Raw genomic sequence first — 20028 nt, forward strand, 5'->3', positions numbered from 1 at the left:
TTCTGGTTTTTACGCGTCATCGCATGACTGCGTTACATTATTTAAAAAATCGTATATAACGGACAGCAAAAAAATTTTTGTTTGTTTGTTTAATTGTTTAATTGTTTAATTGTTTGTTTGTGTTTACCTCTGTACAATTATGTATCCAAGTCCGAACTCCTTGGAGACGAGTCTTTTCTCTACGTGTACAGTATTGTATAAATAAAGTTGTTGTTTTTTTATGCCTTGTGACTGCGCATGCGCGTAACGCGCGTTTTGCTGTGATGCTCCTGTAAGCCGCCGGTCGTCCATACAAACATGTAACGTCACCGGTTTCATGACGCCACCTCGGCTCAGCTCTCCGACTCATGATGTCCGCTTTGGGGGAGACGTTCACGTCAGAGGCGCCCCAGAGAAGACTAGTGTAGCGCGCCAGCTAAGGACGAACCAGGGCTGGCCCGTGCTAGCCTAATAGGCTTGCCGTGCTAACTGAGCTGATGGCATCCGCGGGAAATTAAGTCTAACGCTCAAATGTCACCGTGGACAGATATGTCAGCCTGAAGACGAAAAAGCTGGCAACAGTTACATAAAGCGAAGGAAACATGAAGACATCAGGCACCGCCTCGTCACTGATAAATGAGAATCAAAATGACGGTAACAACCCTCCACCCATTGGGCGACATTCATTGTGGGCAGCGTTGTTACTTAGCTTTATTTTATTAATTCTGAAGGTTTAAGTGAGTACCCGATTGCTAATTGCGCTTGTACGATTAAAGACGTGCATATAATTTTGAATTATTTGATCAGGTGACCTGTTAACTCAGTGACATTGTATGTGACGTCATCATCATGCGTCGGCAAATAATCAAACGTTTTTGAGTTTATACTTTCCAAAAGCACTCCAAGATGCTACAGGATGACACGCAATTGCTGCCTATGTAGGGAAGTAGTACATTAATTCAGGAAGTATGTTGAAGTTGTATGTCACCACTGAGAGACAATTTTTGTCACTGGAATTTACACAGACTTTGTCACATATGTGCCATAGTGGGTGATTGCATATTCTGTTTTGACAGACCGGCGGCAGAAAAAGATGGCCGACATCGCCCAGGCCCTGCAGGCAAGTCCGGCCGACATAGCAGCCCTCAGGAGGATGGCCATCAGTGAGGGCGGTCTGCTGACGGACGAGATGCGCTGTCAGGTGTGGCCGCGACTCCTCAACGTCCCACCCAATATCTTGGAGCAGGAGCCAGGTAATGTGCATGTCTTCCATAATACAGTCGTTCTTAACAGTGGAACTATTTGCCACATCTATCGCCCACTTTCCGCGTAGAAACGGTGGAGCGGGACAACAACAAGGATTACGACCAAGTGCTACTGGATGTTCAACGCTCACTACGGAGGTTCCCTCCTGGCGAGTACCCTAGAAACACAAAGAACTCGGTGATGTTCCCAAAGGTTAACCTGGTTAATGCTCATTTACGTGTCCAGGTATGCCAGATGAGCAGCGGGAGGGGCTCCAGGAAGAGCTGATTGACATAATCCTCCGAGTCCTCAAGCGTAATCCTCAATTGCACTACTACCAAGGTTACCACGATATCGTCGTCACCTTCCTCCTGGTTGTGGGCGAGCGCTTGGCAACGGCCCTTGTGGAAAAACTCTCCACGCATCACCTCAGGTAACATTTTGTGTGTGTGTGTGTGTGTGTGTGTGTGTGTGTGTGTGTGTGTGTGTGTGTGTGTGTGTGTGTGTGTGTGTGTGTGTGTGTGTGCGTGTGCGTGTGCGCGTGCGCGTGTGCGTGCGCGTGCGTGCGCGTGCGTGTGCGTGCGCGTGCGTGTGCGTGCGCATGCGTGTGCGTGTGTGGTGGAGGGGTTATGAAAATCCCTCTGTATTAATGGTTCTAGAATTAGAATTTTCTGCTTTGTGTTTTTGGCTAGAGACTTCATGGACCCCACCATGGACAACACCAAACATATCCTCAACTACCTAATGCCCATCATCGAGAGGGTCAAGCCCGAGGTGCATGATTTCATGCAACAGTAAGGCAAACTTTCATCCACGAAAATTTTCCACACTAAATTGACCAAGTGTAATTGAGCAGCTCGACCATAAAGCGCTGCTTCCACAAGGAAGAGGAATGTTGCCTTGGTAAAATTGGCTGAGTCATTATTTATCATTTGTGTTATCTGACAAAGCGGTGACATAAAAAAAAAAAAACAACCCACAGTGGGTGATTCTGCTGTTGGTAAAGGACACTTGAGCGACGCATGTCTGTCCTTGCCAGGGCGGAGGTGGGCACAGTCTTTGCTCTCAGCTGGCTGATCACCTGGTTCGGCCACGTCCTGGCAGACTTCCGCCACGTGGTGCGGTTGTACGACTTCTTCCTCGCCTGCCATCCGTTGATGCCCATCTACTTTGCGGCCGTGGTGAGTCCGTTTCGCTGACATTACCTCAACGAACGACGCCCGATACTGTATTCAAGGAGAGATTGAAATTTCAGTGTGATTTAGTGACTCCAATTGCACAACCGAACGAGAGCCAAAGCGTCAAGAGTCCCGTTGATTGTGGTTTGAAAGGTGATGTGCGTGTGTGCTACAGATAGTCCTGCACCGAGAGGAGGAGGTGCTGGAGTGCGAATGCGACATGGCCATGGTCCATCACCTGCTGTCACAGATTCCTCAGGATCTGCCCTACGAGACCCTCATCAGCCGAGCGGGAGACCTGTTTGTCCAGTTCCCGCCGTCCGAACTGGCCAGAGAGGCCGCCTGGCGCGACTAGTAAGTTACCATCACCCACTATTTCTCGACGTGGTGTCAGTCTTACAATCAGGTCCAGAAATTGAAGTGTATACAAATTGAATACAAAGGAGTTGCGCCAAGCATTAAAAAGGGAACAATTGAATATAATTGGACCTGAGTGTACCCTTTTGTGTAGCAAAAACTGCAGTGACACCACTGGTAAGCTAACGAGGTGGGCTTAAAATTGTAACCCTTTTCCCCCTCCCAAGCATGGCGACCGCCACGTTTAAAGACTTTGACCTGGCCTCGACGCAGCAGCGGCCTGACTCGGTGCTCCACCACCGCCGGCGGAAGCAACAGCAGCAACAGCAGCAACAGCAGGAGGTGGCAGAGCGCTCGGCGGTGGCCCGGCCCTCTGTGACGCGCCGCTTGGTGGTCATGGGCCTGACGGTAGCCTTGGGGGCTGCGGCGCTTGCCGTTGTCAACACCGCCTTGGAGTGGGCCCCCAAGCTGGACCTCTTTCCATGAGCCTTGTCAAAAAAAAAATGAAGGACCTCTTGAAGAACTGCTGCCATCTTGTGGCTCTTTAAGGTGTTTCACAAAGAGCACAAAAATGTCTTGTTTCGTTTTCAGAGGGTAAGTCCCACAGAAAGGTTTTTTCTTTTCTGTGCAGCATACAGATATATTTATTAGGTTAGTTTGTGAATAGTAAACCACAAATTTGGGGGGATTACTGTACAACACAACTAACAATTTCTTACCCGTTATTGGTGGTTACAATGATCTAGTTATTCTAATAGGAATATATTGAGGCCTTTGCTGCCAATTCGACACAAAGTGTATATTTACATTTGTAAGGTATTTGATATAAGGACAAAGACCAAATGAAAGATTGTTAGAGTCCTCGCCTATTCAATAGTTTCTTGTAATAAGCTGTACAGAAATGACACTTAACTCATTTCAAACATATTTCCACTACTCCACCGTCCGCCGCTTCTTTACAGCTGTACTTGGCACATTCCTCCAACTAGTAGTAACTAGGTCATTTGCTTTCAGTTCGGTATGGGGAAAAGATGGGTCAGTTTGAGCCGCCTCAAAGAAGAAAAATCCTGGGTGATGCCTACCGTTTTGAGACTCAGATTTTCGGGTGATGCCTACCGTTTTGAGACTCAGATTTGTTTTGTGCAATTTGTTGTGTCACGTCACAGCCAGTCAACTCCATTCAAATGTTGTGGGTTCTAAAATTGAATAAGCACTTTTTGTCACCACTGCTGGAAAGAGTACAGGTTATTAGCATGCAAGTAAACTCTTGCTCACCTTCACCTGTGAACACATTTTTTTTCAATCCTGTAAGTTCACCTGTACTTGCTGACACAAAACTTTATTTTTGACACTGCCAGCCACCTAACTAAAAATATTGTTAATATTTGGGGGAGGAAATATTTGTCATTTTGGTCTTTGCTGAAAAGCTCCGAGGTGTTTGCCATTCATTCATGTTGCAGTACATTTTTGTGCGCTTTTTTCACCCATATAATTTTATGCAATGTTGTATTGTACCGGAGACTACTAATAAACCATTAAAGTGCGCCTATTGAGCATTTTCTTGAGAATTTACAGTTCTCAGATGTCTAAACAGACTTCCGTTGATTTCACTGTACTTCTTTTTTGATCCTGGGGGTGGCCATGTTAACCAAAAGCAGGGGTCGGCAACCTGCGGCTCTTTAGCACGCCCCCAGCGGCTCCCTGGAATTTTTGCAAAAATGCGTGAAAATGGAAAAATGTTGTGTTTGTTTTTATATGGTAATCATGAAACAACCATTCTCATACTGTAAAAATGTATGTAGTTGTAAATATATTAAAAATACCGAATTTAAGAATGGCATCAAATAGCAAAACTGCGTCATGGTCTACGACACAGCACATGCGAGTTGTAAAGAGTGATTGGCCATGGATTCAAAAGCCAAAAAGAGAAAGATTGCTAATGAGAACAGAGGCTTCAAGAAAGAATGGACTGAACTATTTGCTTTCATTGCCAATGCATGTTTGATTTGCAATGAGAAGTTGTCAAATAACAATAAGAGGAATTTGGAGCGACATTTTCAGATAGAGCATGCTAAATTTGATGCCGATCACCCAGTTGCAACTGAGTTGCACACGCTTTTTGAATGTAGTGCTTTTACGCACAACTCAAAGCGGCCAATCGCAGTGCGTCCAGCAGGGGCCGCTCGCCCTTAAAAGTAGCGTCTCACCTGCACACCTGACACAAAACCTCTCAACACGTCATCCGCATCCTCAGCTTCCCGACTACGAGAAGATTCTTTCTTTAAAAACATGTTGGCGTGCACGGAGGTGATCACAATGTGTCTGCAGTCAGCCAAGCGCAAACATGTTCAGGCTCAACAGCAACAGCAACAGCAGCAGCAGAAGCAGCTCAACAGCGAACGAGGGCTCAGCATCCTTCATGATGTGAGTGCTGCATCCATCACAATTGTTACTTTTTCGTGGTTCTTCTGGGGTGGGAAGCAAGATGCCTGCTTAGGTGCTGTGGTAATAGACGTGTTGCTCTAAGTGGATTTGCTTTTGTGATCATGCAGTGACAAAGAGGCTTGAGGACATTTTATGTGTGTGATGCCTGCCACTCATGTGGTGCGGTGTAAGTGTGTGCATGTGTGTGTGGGGGGGTCTATAAAAGGGCATCATAAAGAGTTGCAGCTGCCACCACTGCATGACAATGTTATTGTCTTCATTTTACGATATTGCCCTTAAGGTTTCCAGATTATTTGATTTGTAAAAGGGCAATGAAGACTCGATGCCTTCCACCAACAATCCAGGCTAAACTTAGCTCCTTCCTGATATGCGAACTTCTTAAACAGTCAAGCTGAATCACTTCAATTTACACGACATCAATTGTTAATTTCCTACTAGTCTGTGCTTTGATACCATCTTACCGCATCTTAATACTGTAGGTGAATTTGTGAAGAGTCAATTGAGGGTTTTTAACATCTGGTGTCCATAGCAACTGAATTTTCAAAATCCTTTCTATAAAGTGTAAATGGTTTTGTGTGTCAAAGACATGCATGGTCTCAGCCAGTCAGAATAGAAAACAAGAAGTATATGACGCCCGCAGAGTCGACATCTGCCGCCATGATACGAGGAGGCATGCGGCACTCTGGGATGCAGAGCTGACCTTTTTGCATCCTCCTGTAAAAAGCTGCATTAGCAGCCTCTGACATCGTTGCTGATGAGCCAGAACATCTAAAATGTGCTTTCTGTTCCACCGGCTAAAAAGCGAAGAGTTCATTTGATATCAGCTCTCAAGAAGCACCTTGGCAAGATGACAAGAGGGCGGGAAAGGCCAACCTTGACATTGTCGAAACAGAAAATGAAAGCAGCGTCCCGTGTTATTAATTCCCTGACAGACGTGACATCTCCCAAAATGGCAAAAGCCACACTTGGAGTCGAAATGAGCTACCGTTGCCTCCCGAGGCTCATTTGGCTGCCATTCATCCATCCATTAGATGAGATTTAGTGGGGACTGTGACGTGAGTGAGGAGGTGTCAGGAAAAGCAACAATATTTCTTTGACTATGAGTCATTGCTGTGTGCGGAGGTCAATGAAAATTTCCTGCAAAAGGCCCAAAGCTTTTCAAACATTTGTCATGAAGATGTTGTCCTTTTTACCTTCCTTTTGTCTTGGGGATGTGATGCAACCAATGTTTTTTGTAATATGCACCCACTCACTCGACTGCCATAGTGATGTTCCCCTTTAATTCTATCTTCTGTCTCGCCTTTAGATTTTCCGTCGAGCGGACAAAAATGGTGAGTGTACATTTAGTGTTCTGCTCTGACGGTTTTGTGTCCATCCCCCCAAATTTTGCTTTATTTTTGTGTCACTCCTCCAACAGCCAGGCTAGTTTCTTTACATTTGCTGTCCATCACAAGAAATGTTTTACTGTCTTTCTTTTGTTGTTGGTTTTCTTGGTCTTTCCTACAGTATCAAAAACTAAATGGCCCTCAGGCCACAGTTTGGACACCACTGACGTGAAAACTGCAAGAAAAAACACAGCTTTTTAAATGACATGAGCAGACCCACAGCTTCCACCAACCCAGTTTCGTGTCAGCCTCATCCATAATATACTGTTGAAAATAATCTTCCTGCATGTGATGTAATAACTGGAAACGACCTGCTTTCCTCTGCCGTATGCGCCGCCGCACACGCCCTGCTCTATTTATTTTCTGTCTGGCTGAAATAAGGTGCCAAAACAAATCAAGAAGCAGCAGGCGTCAGCAGGGACGTAGTTACATTTACAGGTCATGTGATCCGCATGCTTCCAAATTTGCAATTATTGCCACGACTGTAAGGGATTGTTACAAGGGGGAGCATCGAGTCCATTGTGTACTCGTGAAGATGATTTTAATATAATGTAGTCAGCTGGGGAGAGTGTCACCACACCCTCGTGTTGTGGTCGATGCAAAGACGTAGCAGAACCAAAACAACAATCTTTGGTCATCCATCTCTGCCTGCATTGACGTGCAGAGAAAGGCTGAGCAATTAAATGTGCTTCAGCTGCTTGATACAAGGTGTAATTCACCAGTTGCCATTTATGCAACATAACAGCTTTGTATTGGGTGAAATGTGCACACTGAGACTAATTGGGACTAAAATGAGACTAGATTTTTATCATATTCAAAGAAGAATCATGATTTCAAAAGGATATAAATGCAAAGCGGTGCATGGAATCAACAAAATATTACACTAAAAACAAACAAAAAATAGCAAGGTTCAAGCCAACTCAAGGAATGAATTCACAAAAAAAGAAACCATAACGGCACTTTTCTCATGCATGATTCATTTTCAAACTTGGGCTAGATTGCAGCCAATAGAAATGAGGAGCTTTACTTTTTTGTTGTTGGTGTTTTTTTTTTCTTTCTGATTACCACTGGGATGTTTGGTGCCAAATTCTCCCTCAGCATTCTGAGTGAGCTCAGACCATTTGTCTTAGTGAAATAAAAGCCATAATGAGCACTGCAGCGCTGGGAGATGAAATGGATAAGCAGCAGCGTCCCCCAGCCGGAAAGCCGAGAAAGCCGCTGAAAATCAAACAAACAAAGGAAGGACAGAGCATTGGAAGTGTGCCTCAGCTGCCATCAAACAAGCTAATCCTCCACCTGGCCATGCATCTGAATGTCGCCTACGCTTGCGTCTGATACAATCTGGCCGCGTCCGTCACACGCTGCGGTGGGATCAAGAGCGCCCGTCTTTTGCTGTAAATTCTTGTTGCTTTATTAATTGCAACTTTGCATCTAATGTGCAATACAAAGGGAATTGCCAGAAAATGGTCAATTTTTCAATCTCAGTCATTCTTTTTCCACTTTCTCATGTTAGGTGTTTTGGCATGCAGTGTAGAGGTTCAAAGAGCTGAGCGGTCCCTGCTTGTTCTCTGAGCCACTGCGTCCCTCTAGCCCGCTGGTGATGACGTTGTGGCCTCTGGCGTGTGTTTGCAATTATTCATTCCCACCAGTGTGAAGTTTTGCAGGCCGTAATCAATCATGGTGCGTTCTAATGCAAATTGGAAGTGCAAGTCGTGTCGCAATCATGAACTGGTGAAGACCTCATCAAAACGATTAACACTTGCTTCTAAAGTACAGGCAATAAGTGTCGTCTCAATCCTCTTTTTGCATTAATCAATAGCTCCATGTATCTTTAGAAATAATTTATATAAGGCACATTTTAACATGTCATACAATTAATGCATAACAGACATGGGATGGAGTGGCAACATGAAGGTGTGACCTTTTGGTGTGTTATAAGAGTACAATGTAAAGAATAAATCAGTTTATCTACATTTTTTGCTTCAGTTCAATGGACCTTGTGCTACTCCCTCTACTGTGCACGCCTTGGCCACCAGGTAGCAGCATAATACAGACAAATGAATGTACGTACTTGATACGTAGATAGCTGCAGTTGCAGTGTCTATCGTATCTGGTGGGACAGAGAGGTCCACAATTTGTTTAGCAATGCTAATGCTAATGTTCCAGTGTGCACTGACTTTCTCCATCCGCGTGGTGCTGTTAATGTTTTAAAAGGAGGAGGAAGGCGAGGAAGCGCTATAGCTACGTAAGGAGGGGCTGATTTAAAGGAACTAAGGGGGCATAGGGGCACGTCGAGGCATCGCTTCAGGGCTGAGGTAATTACAAACGTCTTCAGCTGAACAGATGGCGCCCTTGAGCCTTCTCTCTGCCCAGTGGAACTTCATGACAGGATCGTTATTGAGGCGGATCTCTCATTGGGTTGGGAGATGCACCTGTCTGCCTTTTATTGCTTTTTGCCTGACAGTCTCCATCTGTATCCCACTATACCACTTATAAAATATATTTTTTAAATCACATCTCTTTATAAAAATAATTGACTAACCGGTACCCTCAAATTGCTTGAAAATGTCAGCATCTTGTGTCTCATTTACGGATGGACACAGGTGGTTGGTGAGCAAGGGATGATTTTTTGCAGGTGACAATATGACTTATCTTTTTACTGCTGAAAAATTGGCTCAATTTCTATCACACCATCCAGACAATCACTGGATAATTAGGAGCATTCGTGTTCAGCAACAGGCAAACCAACACTGGCTTGTCAATTATTGGCAAAATATTGGACTCGCAGGACAGAAAAACAATGATACACCATTTTGTCATCTTGCATTTATTCTCATGCTATCACCTATTCCTCAACCAGCAACCAGCTGCCAGCAGGCATGAATTCAAAGTACAGAATTCAGGAAAAGCGATGATATGCCGTGATGTTCTTTTCTAAAAACGTGACAGCAGCTGTCTGTGTTGTCTTGTCAGATGACGGCAAGCTGTCATTTGAGGAGTTCAGCGCTTACTTTGCTGATGGTGTTCTGACAACAGCGCAGCTGCAGGAGCTTTTTAACTCCATCGACGGGCAGCAGAATAAGTGAGTCTGATTTGACCGCCGATGCACTCGTACGAAGAACAGGATCCAACCTGTCAAGTAGTCTCCTAACAAGGACCTAATATTACAAGGGTACATCCTTAAAAGACACTCTAACAATGATTCATTTAGACAAGGTCACATATATACGCATTGTAAGAGACAATATGTATTTTGATTCAGTGGGATTACAATTCGATAGGGTTTTGTACGGCTGTAGCTTTTGTCACGCTTGTTATTTAATAGCATGCAAAAGATTTTTAAGGTGCAAACTGTACACACACAAACATACGTAGCTTGATGCTTTGTTGTTCATTTATTTTTTGGAACTGATTTCCTTTCCTACTCTGTCCTGTGTAGCAATCTGGACACTGACAAGCTATCAGGTTGGTGCTCTTTCTTTTGGTCAATTTATGAGCAATATACGGTGTGGGTGGGTGGAGGTGGCCTGAATAAAGCCTGCAAAAGTAGGGTGAAGCTTTGAAAGCATCGGTAGCTTTATTCATGGCAGCCATTTTATTTTGACATCTATATGTTTTGTTCATATTAATCTGCATTCCAACTGCTCCATCAAAGAGTGGTGTTCATGTCGTGGATTGGAACTGCAGTGCAATTTTTTTTTTTCCACCAGCTATTATTCATCTGTTTTATGTCTGTCAAGTACAATTTTCCTCGGGTATTTAGGAGAGGAATAAGGTATAAGAGGAATTTAGTTTTTTAAATGACTCTAACGACAAAAACTAATCCCTGTTGATGGCAGGTTTAGAAAGTGGCTTGGATTTTAAAGTCAGAACATATTTTATGCAGAGGATTAGGATTAAGGCCTGAACCTCATCTTGTCATGTTGACTGCGAAATCCATACTTTAGTTGCCTCAAACTCCAACAGAGTCGAATACACACAGTATGTATAGGCCGCAACATGACTACTGATTAGTTCCGATGCAAAAACACGTGACACTTTTTTCCTGTGCGCAGATTATTTTTCTCAGCACCTTGGGGAGTACCTGAACGTCTTCTCAGCTCTGGAAAAGCTCAATGTGGCTATTTTAAAGGCCATGTATAAAACTAAAGAGGTAAGATTTCATTCAGGCGATAGCAATGTTCAAGTTGTTGATATGGTAAAAATGGGCAATCTTTAACATATTGGAGCACACACTTCTCAGGAAACTTTAAATCAGATCCTCGCCAAATTCATAGCTTCTTGCATGGCCCCACACAATGACCTGAGGATAGCTTGAGCCGTGAACCATGAGTCAAGTGTGCTCATTAGAGGAGACAAGTGGAGGGAGAATATGTGCTGCATAATTACCCAAGCTGTCTTAATGAGCTCACCTTCCCTCTGTTTTAAAGGGGCCCGAGTTGCGAGAAAATTGCAAACCGTTTGGTGTGTGTCTCGCGTGTGCTTTGACAAAGGGCCCCCGCACTGTTGCGCTACCTGTCAGCAGCCAGGCTGCAATGACGTTTACGTTGAGGGACAGGAGCGGCAATTATCATGTCTATTAAAAGCCCGACTAAATCGAAGGAGTTTATGAGTCATTGGTGTGCCAAGATAATGAAGTGTAGCGTCGCAGAGGTGCTTATATATTTTGTAAAAAAAAAAAAAAAAGCAGTTTCAACTGCTAGACTGAAGTAGAAGTAAAACACACTGTTCATGAATCATTCTTCTAGCTGACATTATCTAACTTTAACAAGTACCGTAATTTTCGTACTATAAGTCGCTCCGGAGTATAAGTCGCACCAGCCATGAAATGCACAATAAAGTGAAAAAAAAAACCCATATATAAGCCGCACCGGAGTATAAGTCGCACTTTTGGGGCAAATTTATTAGTCAAAATCCAACACCAAGAACAGACATGAACCAGTAACAACAGGCCTCCCCACCCAAACTATGGAAAAAAAATGTGACTTATAGTCCAAAAATTACTGTAATTTTTGTGCGAACAACATGTCTATTTTCAGGAGTATCAGGACTCCAGCATCCTTGGCCAGTTTGTGACCCGTTTACTTTTGCGAGAGACGTCCGCTCAGCTGCTGTCCCTACAGAGGTCGCTGCAATGTGCCATGGAGGCTGTAGACGAGGAGAGCGCCTGCAGTCTGTCAGTACCAACCCTAACACTTTTAGCCATTGCTGTTGTTGTTATTTTTTATTCTGCCTGTAAAGTTGAGGGTACAAAACTACCATGTAGGAGAACTGCATGGCCTTGCACCCAAGCAGTGTGACCTCAATATTCAACCTACCCGTCATAAATATTAGGGCTGGGCGAGTACCCTTACCAAATATTGGTATTGATATTGGGCTGATACCGGCCACCAATACTTGAGACCAAAAAAAATATCCATTATCCTTGGCAGGAGTTTCCGTTAACCCGTGGAAGATTGACACATGGCTCCCATATCATTCTGAATGTATCGTCCAATTGGTATCTATATCTTTAGTATCTATAGAACGTAGGCGGAATAATGACCACGGAGGTCAAATAGTATCCAGTTGAAAAGGTTCCTGTTTAATTTGGTCAAACTGAAGAGAAAAGAAACCTAACCCTGCTGTTCCAAAGAAGTCATTGATGATGACGTTGGGAGCAAGCAGCGAGAAGCCTCGGCTAATGATTGCCACCTACGACTGTTTTTCTTTCAATTTATGTGGCCCCGGAATGGTGGAATGTGCAGAATTCCGGTTCAAACAGTTATCTCGCTAATAGGCCCGACAGTATATAGGTTGCATTAGTGTGTGTGTGCGTATAGTGTATGTGTGTGAGTGACTTGTAGAACTCATTTCTGCTGTTTAACATTCGAAGTTTCGAATGATTCATCAAGGCCATTGTGATCTTGCTTTCCATCCATTGTGACAGAGAAGAGGTGGATACGAGTAGGCGGAGCTCCGGTCTGCTGGTCCCCAACAATGTCCCCCAAAACATGGGTAAGGGGAATTTGAGTCAGGCAAGCTTTTCACAATCAGTCTTTCAAAAGAAAAATGTTTAGAAAACTGATGCTCCATGAATACATCCATGCACATTCCAAATAAACACAAAAACATTGGTGGTCATGAACATCCAACGATTTGCAGTCACTGTCTTTGTGTAGACGAGGACGCCGAGCGGAACGCTCAGCTTGGCAGGCTCCAGCAGCTGCTCGATAAACTGGAGTGTCAGGTATGGAACGTTCAGATCGCGTCCCGGATGCAAGCCTTGACGTGCCCCGTTCGTCTTGTACTTCATGTACTTTTGTCATTTTGTTGTCTCTTTCATCAGAGTCCCAAGTTGGAGCCCCTGAAGGACACGATCATGACCACAGAGGTAAGTCGACTGTCAGCGGGGCTGCAGTCAGCTGGAGAAGCAAAATTAGAAAAGGAAATGAAAAAAAAAAATTGTCACGCAGATGAGTGAGTTTGTTGTCATCATCGGTAACTGGTGACAAAAAGTACTAATTACAAGCGGAATACACAAGTGGATATCTGTCGCTTATAAACATAGGAGGTGCTCTGACTCACCGTCTACAAAGAAGGTTGACACATTGAAGGCTGCAACTGCCCTGAAATATTTTCATGTGTGCTCTCACCACATGCAGAACATTCTGTTGGTCAAAAGGAAAATGTTAGTGAACGACAACCATGTGGACAACTTCCGCAAAGTTCTCAGGAGCTACGTCGATGCAGCGTCGGCCCACTCAGATAACCTGCAGTCAGTATCCTGATTTATCTTTTATCTTTATTTTCCTATCCAGGTTTCAAATGTTTGAATAAAATGCACAAAGGCAATGAATTCCAGTAATCTTATCAAGTTTTGGGATCAATTTTCCTTACAACTGAATGTAGTGTGTGCATGCATGCATGTGTGTTACTTAAATGAGCAACTTATTTCATGGAAATTTAATGTTGTGCATCTCTTGATGTTCTCTCGACACCAGCGTATCCGTTCCGAAGGTACCGGGAAAGTCTTCTTATGTGATTTATGAGTTCTGGCGAGACCGCCTCTCTTGGATGAAGTCAGTATTGGCGCAAATCGTTTCTCAAATTCAATACAATTAATTTCCCTGAGAGGTCTTTTATGACCATTTCTTATTTTTCAGCTACCTGCAGTCCAACAGCAGCAAAGACTTCCAGCGCTGCGTCATCACCATGCTGGACGACGCTGAGGTCGTCTCGACTATGTTGCTCCCTGGTGTGTATGGGGATATGGACGTGCACTATTGCTAATAATTCATCACTTACAAATAGTAACGATGAAGCAATTTATTGTAAGAATGTTTGTGGGTGTTTTTGTTTTCTTTTTTGTCCCTGCAGCTTCCTGGTGGATTATGACTAAGAACTGAGTGTCACATCCCCTGCCTACAAGGCTGTCATAGAGACGCCGGCACATCAAAACCTACTCATCCGCATGGCCACACAGACGCACACACACACACACACACACACACACACACACACACACACACACACACACACACACACACACACACACACACACACACACACACACACACACACACACACACACACACACACGCACAAATACACAGGTAGTGAATTCAAAATGTATCCCTGTGTTTGAAGGCCATGTCGTCATCCCGCCTCCTCTGTGAGCTTCTTGTCATCTCACCAGCTCGTTATTTCACCTTGAGATGCTACACAATGTAAATACTGTATAATTATGGACTGGAAGGTTGTTGAAGACCTTTAAGCTCCAAAAATGCATGACAATGCCATTAATAATGACTGTGCTTTCATGGAATATGCAGTATTATCTTTATGTACATCATACTGGCGAAAGCAGGGGTTCGGATTTAAAAAAAACTTGCGGGGGACTTGACTTTGACTTCACTTACACTGTAAGTCTTACAGTGAAGAAGACTTCTTGAACGACAAGAAAAGGCTTTTTAATTTTCCTAAATGGAAAAGTAGTTGTGCAGCACCACCTAGCGGTTTCATTGTGATCATGCACATTCACGACGACTCAAGACGTTCAGAAATAATTGATAACAAAATAATAATAATAATAATAATAATAATAATAATAATAATATATTATCCATATTCCTGCAATTAAAGATTTGGGATTTTGATAACTGACTCGAGGCTCCCCAGACACATAGACGGACGGACCGACCGATGGAAGGGGATAGAGACAGACAGACAGACAGACAGAGAATTTGCATGCGCGTTTATTAAGAATGTACAGTATAGAATCTGTGGTGATCTATACTATAGATCGAATCACCACATGATGGCGGTTTAGCTGCTTTAACTGCGTTAACTGCATTTTGCCAGTAGATGTCACTGTTTCCAAACAACTTAGTCTGTCCAATAGTTGAATTTCATTGTAGCGTGCAGTCCGAACTAAACTGTATTTGCAAGTTACATTTTTGATTGCTTCTTTGCACAAGTCAATTTCTGAATTTGTTTTGATTTCCCAACACAATATTGTGAAGTAAAGAATATGGACTGATAATGTTGTCATTTTCTTTTTTCTTAAGTAGCACGGTACCTGTACAAATACACCGAATCAAACATTGAGTATGAAAACTAATTGCAGCAAATGTACAATTCCATGCAAGCAGTTCTCCTACAATTTGTATGTACAAAAAATTCATTCATATAAATTGGATGGGGTTTATTTTTCATCTGACAAGCTCAGGTCAAAACAATTATCGCTGTTCCTAGGAAGCCAAATCAACAAGAGGGCTGAGGAATCAGAATGTATGAATTTAACACATACAAAAAACATCATTCGAAAAGCCAAACAAGTTATGTCTGTCTGCTTAATACTAAAAACAAATAAAGTAAACTGAAGTGACCAAATCCAATGTAGTCGCTTCCCGAGGCTGATAATATATTTAGTGTTCGGACGCATGCCTTGCACTAAAAATACGAAAGAAAAACATTTCTATTGGTGAAGATCTGAAGAATAATTGCAAGTTCATTTTCCAGAGCATTCAACACGGTAAATAACACAACACAGAGCTAACAAAACAGCAATTTGCTCGAGATTGGACTCAGTCGAAAACTGTTTGCTTCCTGTCAATTCCGCAGGTGAGCAAATTCACCACGAGATTTATAGGTTCTCAGTGCAATGCGCACAAGAGTCCCTCTAGCGGCATGGAGGATAAATTACAACAATCCAAAAATAACATCCATCCATTTTCTGTACCGCTTGTCCCCATGGGCGTTGCGGACGTGCTGGAGCCTATCCCAGCAGTCATCGAGCAGTAGGCGGGGGAGACCCTGAACCGGTTGCCAGCCAATCGCAGGGCACACAGAGACGAACAACCACCCGCACTCATACCTAGGGACAATTTAGAGTCTTCAATCGGCCTACCAAGCATGTTTTTGGGATGTGGGAGGAAACCGGACTGCCCGGAGGAAACCCACACAGGCATGGGGAGAACATGCAAACTCCGCTCAGGGAGGGCAGGAGGTGGAATCAAACCCGTGACCTCTGAACTGTGAGGAGTATGTGCTAACCAGTGCCAAAAATAACACAAAAGGACAAAAACGCTCATACAAACACGATAGCATTTAACCCCAAAAATAACAAATTGACCCAGGACCCCTTTTGCGAGTGGAAAAGTCCCAGTTATTGAGCAACTTGCCCTTCTGGACACGATGCTTGACTTTAAATTTACTTGTGATTTGAGAAATTACCGAAAATCTTTGAAATTGACTGTGATGGTCTGAAATCACACTCTTTTTTTATATTTTGATGACAACCTAAAAGTCAAACCGTCAAATTTGTTGTTTTGACCACTAAAAGAGCATCAGGTCTCATCTGGCAGGTGTAAAGAGGACTGAGCATTGGAAGCAAACTTAAAAGGCCTTTCCTCTTCACGAGTATTATTGTGCTCTGGAAAAGGTATTGGTGGAATTGTAAAAACACCCCCCCCACACACACACACACAAAAAAAAAGAAGAGAAGGAAAATTTAGGGGTGAGGGGAACCGGAGCTGTGGCCTGCTGATGAACCCATCGGGGACTTTGCTTGGTGGGGTCATTCCAAGTTCAGGTCTTTCCCTCGCTGACTCTGCGAGAGCGGAGGAGCTGTCCATGGCTGAGGGGGCCTGCTCTTGACGGCCTCCAGCCCCCGCTGCCAGCCCTCCCGGGGGCTCGGTAACACAAACCCATTTCCAGCAGGAGTTCTGTCGAGTGTGCGCTGGTGGTGGGAGCCGCACTTACATGCGGGTCATTCCGAGGCTGCAGGAGACGCACCTCTGCCTGCTGATAAATATTCCCTGGCAGACGACTCGGTCCTTTCCACTTTGCGGTTGAAAAAAAATAAATTAGATATAGACACTCAAAAAACCTGTAATAAATAAACAATTCTAATATTAAATGTAGCAGAGTATAACTGGCTATGCTGAATTGAATTACATGAATTGAATTACCAGACAATCACTTCCTTTATTTAATGCACCTCTAATCCACAGTGTTGACGTCATGCTTTCTGGACCATACTTTTGCTGCTGTGTTGAAAAGTTTCTTTTAAGTGTGTGTACATTATCCGCGGTTGTCATCCATCACATCGTTTAAATCCGAACAAACAAATCTTTTTTGTTGTTCCACCCCATTGTTGTATTTTAAAAACAACCTTATGGATGTAAAGCGAATACAAATGATCAGGCGGCTTGCAGAATAGGCCCCCAAAATGTCAAACGGAGCCCAATCTCTCAGTGGATAATCGCAGAGCAAACAGCAAGCCCGGGGTGGGCTATTGCAATTTGCACACGGCGCCCAGCATGGGGCCTTTGAGTGGATAAGTGGTCCCTCCCATAATGTCAAGCCTAAGCCCGAGTGCGAGCTTAATGACACGCCGACTGGTGGGGTTCGAAGCCCCCGTGACATTTTTGCTTTCTACAGTCAAGGGAGGAGTTTGTTTATTTGGGGCACCGGTCTGCGGTGACACCGAATTCATTTGAGTTGATATTATTGATGACTCACTGAGCTCCGGTTTACTTCTCTGAACAGAATGACAGAATTGGAATAATAAACACTCCCAAATCAGAGAGGGAAGTGCTGAAATGGCCCGTGACTCATTAAAAGGGAAAAACATGACTTTTTGCTCACAACTTTAAAATTCTGTTGTACGTGACCTTGCTGATGAGGTCATCCTTTGAATCAGCTATGTTGAAGCATGCAGGATAGTGGTCTTCGAGGACCGGAGTTGGACCCCAAATATGTAGTTCATAAAACAAGCAAAAAGCGTTCCCCGAGGCAGCTTCTGTGCAGCTAATGAGATTCGCATCACAACTTTCCAACTGCCAGACATGTCCAGTGCACGGCCATAAACGAAATCCATTTATCTGATAAGGCCGCACGGTTCTTTTCCAAGTCAGCGTTCTTATTCCCTATCTAAGATTCCATCTTAATTAGTATTCTTATTTTGTAAGTGTGAAAGAAAACGTCATTTTCAAGAGCCCAATAAGCATGTTCGAGACGTCTGGAATTTAAAGACGCTTTGTCTGGATGTTGGCGGGCAGATGCCAGCAGACAGAGTGTCTTGTTGACAAGAGTGTGATAGAAATGGAGAGCGAGGAAGAGAAAACAGGCGGGGCGGGGCGAGCCAAGTAAACAGCATGAAGGGAGAGGTTGAGAGAAGTTGAGAGGGAGGAGGAAGTTGGAGGGGGCACGAGGGGGTGTGTGGGTTTGGTTTCTGTTCATGAGTAGAGGACCTCCCCATGAACTGTGCAGTCGCGAGCCGGGTCATTGGGGCGAGGTTGTCAGAGCGTGCCTGAAACAGTACACCCGGGGGTTCAGCCAGAGTTCACACACTCGCCGTGTCGCTCTGCCATGCAGCACGCACACACAAACGAGTGCGCACACCTCCAATAAGCAAGCAGCACTGAAGAAATGTGCTCGGGCCTTTCGGCTTTCAGCAAACAGTCTGTCAGTTTGCATATGCTATGAGTGACGTCTTGTTTTCACACCGGCGCCTGCAAAGTTTATGCCGAGGAGACACGCTCAATGTCAATACGCATGCACACGGGAAAGCCATACGGCGGCCTGTCGACGGCGCGTCGCAAACCGCAGCCAGGGAGAGTTTCTTTAATTTCACTCAGTGTGCTTTTAAAGAGGAGAGGCCACTAAGCCAGATTCCCCTCGGCGTGACTGAGCTCTTTGTGGGAAAGCTGTCCGCTTGATTCCCATTGAAGACGGCTTGGCCCATTGTCAAACCCAGAGCTTGACCCGCTGTTGAACCCAATTGTCAAACTTGCCGCCGAGCTCGGGACTTTGCCGGTGGGGGGAGCGGAGTTCAGCGTTTTGGCAGGCCGAGGTTAAAGTTTCTGTCGTGACTTCATAAACTGCAGCTAATTTGCGTCGTCCTGTCCTGTCTTTTTCAAGCTCTGGCCACTTTCAACTCTCTCTCTCTCTCTCTCTCTCTCTTTTCTCGTGCGTGGATTATGTGTCATTGGAAGGCTTTTGACGGACAGGCCCAGCTGTGGCAGTCAGGCGCCAGAGCACCACGCCCTCCAAGTCCAAGGCAGACACAAGGCCCGGGCCCAGAACAATCCTGCCTTTGTGAATCTACTGGAAATCATCAGCGGCATCCAAATGACCGTAAGCTGCAGATACAAGCCAGATGTTGGAATTCCTCCACTCAGTTCAATCGCAGTCCAGTCTGGCTCATCCAAGCCCGGCAGCGCAGCAGTGGCAGAGCGAGCAGTGGGCGGGTCTCCGGGATTATTCTGTTACACGAAACTCGCACGCTCAAGTCGAGCGTTTGCTATAGCCTCTGGAGGAGCTTGAATTGCCACCAAAAAAAAGACTTAAGGTCATGTTCAACTCACCATAAATGAGGAGTACAAATGTCACAAATGTCACCCATCAGGACTTTCCTCTTGAAAGGTTGTGACGATTCAGCTCCCACGAAATTTAAAAGACATGTTTACCATGACACGGGGACTCTTTGTTTCCTTTATAACCCGGTGTGCCCTATATTCAGGAAAATCCCCAAAATAAACCTGACACTATGCCTTATAATCCGCATAATGAGGCCTCCACATGTCTTTGGAGGAAAAAAGGTTTTTTGCCGTATGACATCAACAAGACAGACCTGTGCTGACTGGAGCATTTCTGGAAAAAAGGTTCTCCTATGAACCCCCGTCCTCTCCGCACAAGGTCTAAGTAACGGCTCTCTAGAGGGATGCTTTCATCCTGACGCACACACTTTATGTTTGGTCTGTTTCCATTTAGCTAAAAGTTCAGGTGTAGTTCAGCGAGGCCGGGCCGCCTGCCCACGTGAGCCGCATCCAGGCGCCGCACTTGGGCGGGAGGCCTTTGTTTGTGTAATTGAGCTCTGCCATCTCATTGCGGCTTGTGTGTCAAAAGAACCTGAGAGAGAAAGAGAAGTCTGTGAAGCGATGTCTGTGAAG

The 20028-nt window shown here is 44.5% G+C and overlaps 2 protein-coding genes across 2 annotated transcripts; both read left to right on the forward strand.

Moving 5' to 3' along the window:
* Positions 1-251: 251 nt before the first annotated feature.
* On the forward strand, positions 252-3666 carry tbc1d20 (TBC1 domain family, member 20). Its single transcript, XM_085925086.1, has 8 exons — positions 252-633; positions 1056-1232; positions 1313-1393; positions 1471-1657; positions 1917-2018; positions 2264-2405; positions 2578-2756; positions 2987-3666. The coding sequence occupies exons 1-8, from the start codon at positions 582-584 to the stop codon at positions 3243-3245; spliced, it is 1179 nt and encodes a 392-aa protein (XP_085781212.1). The 5' UTR covers positions 252-581; the 3' UTR covers positions 3246-3666.
* A 1382-nt stretch (positions 3667-5048) lies between these two features.
* On the forward strand, positions 5049-15101 carry LOC147049541 (N-terminal EF-hand calcium-binding protein 1-like). Its single transcript, XM_085924318.1, has 13 exons — positions 5049-5183; positions 6511-6535; positions 9563-9671; positions 10029-10054; positions 10645-10742; positions 11629-11765; positions 12519-12586; positions 12751-12818; positions 12918-12962; positions 13234-13346; positions 13573-13650; positions 13735-13826; positions 13949-15101. The coding sequence occupies exons 1-13, from the start codon at positions 5049-5051 to the stop codon at positions 13975-13977; spliced, it is 1023 nt and encodes a 340-aa protein (XP_085780444.1). The 3' UTR covers positions 13978-15101.
* Positions 15102-20028: the final 4927 nt, after the last annotated feature.

The sequence above is a fragment of the Syngnathus leptorhynchus genome, chromosome 11 (genome assembly GCF_054491065.1).
Source record: "Syngnathus leptorhynchus isolate UIUO chromosome 11, UIUO_Slep, whole genome shotgun sequence".
Classification (NCBI taxonomy): domain Eukaryota; kingdom Metazoa; phylum Chordata; class Actinopteri; order Syngnathiformes; family Syngnathidae; genus Syngnathus; species Syngnathus leptorhynchus.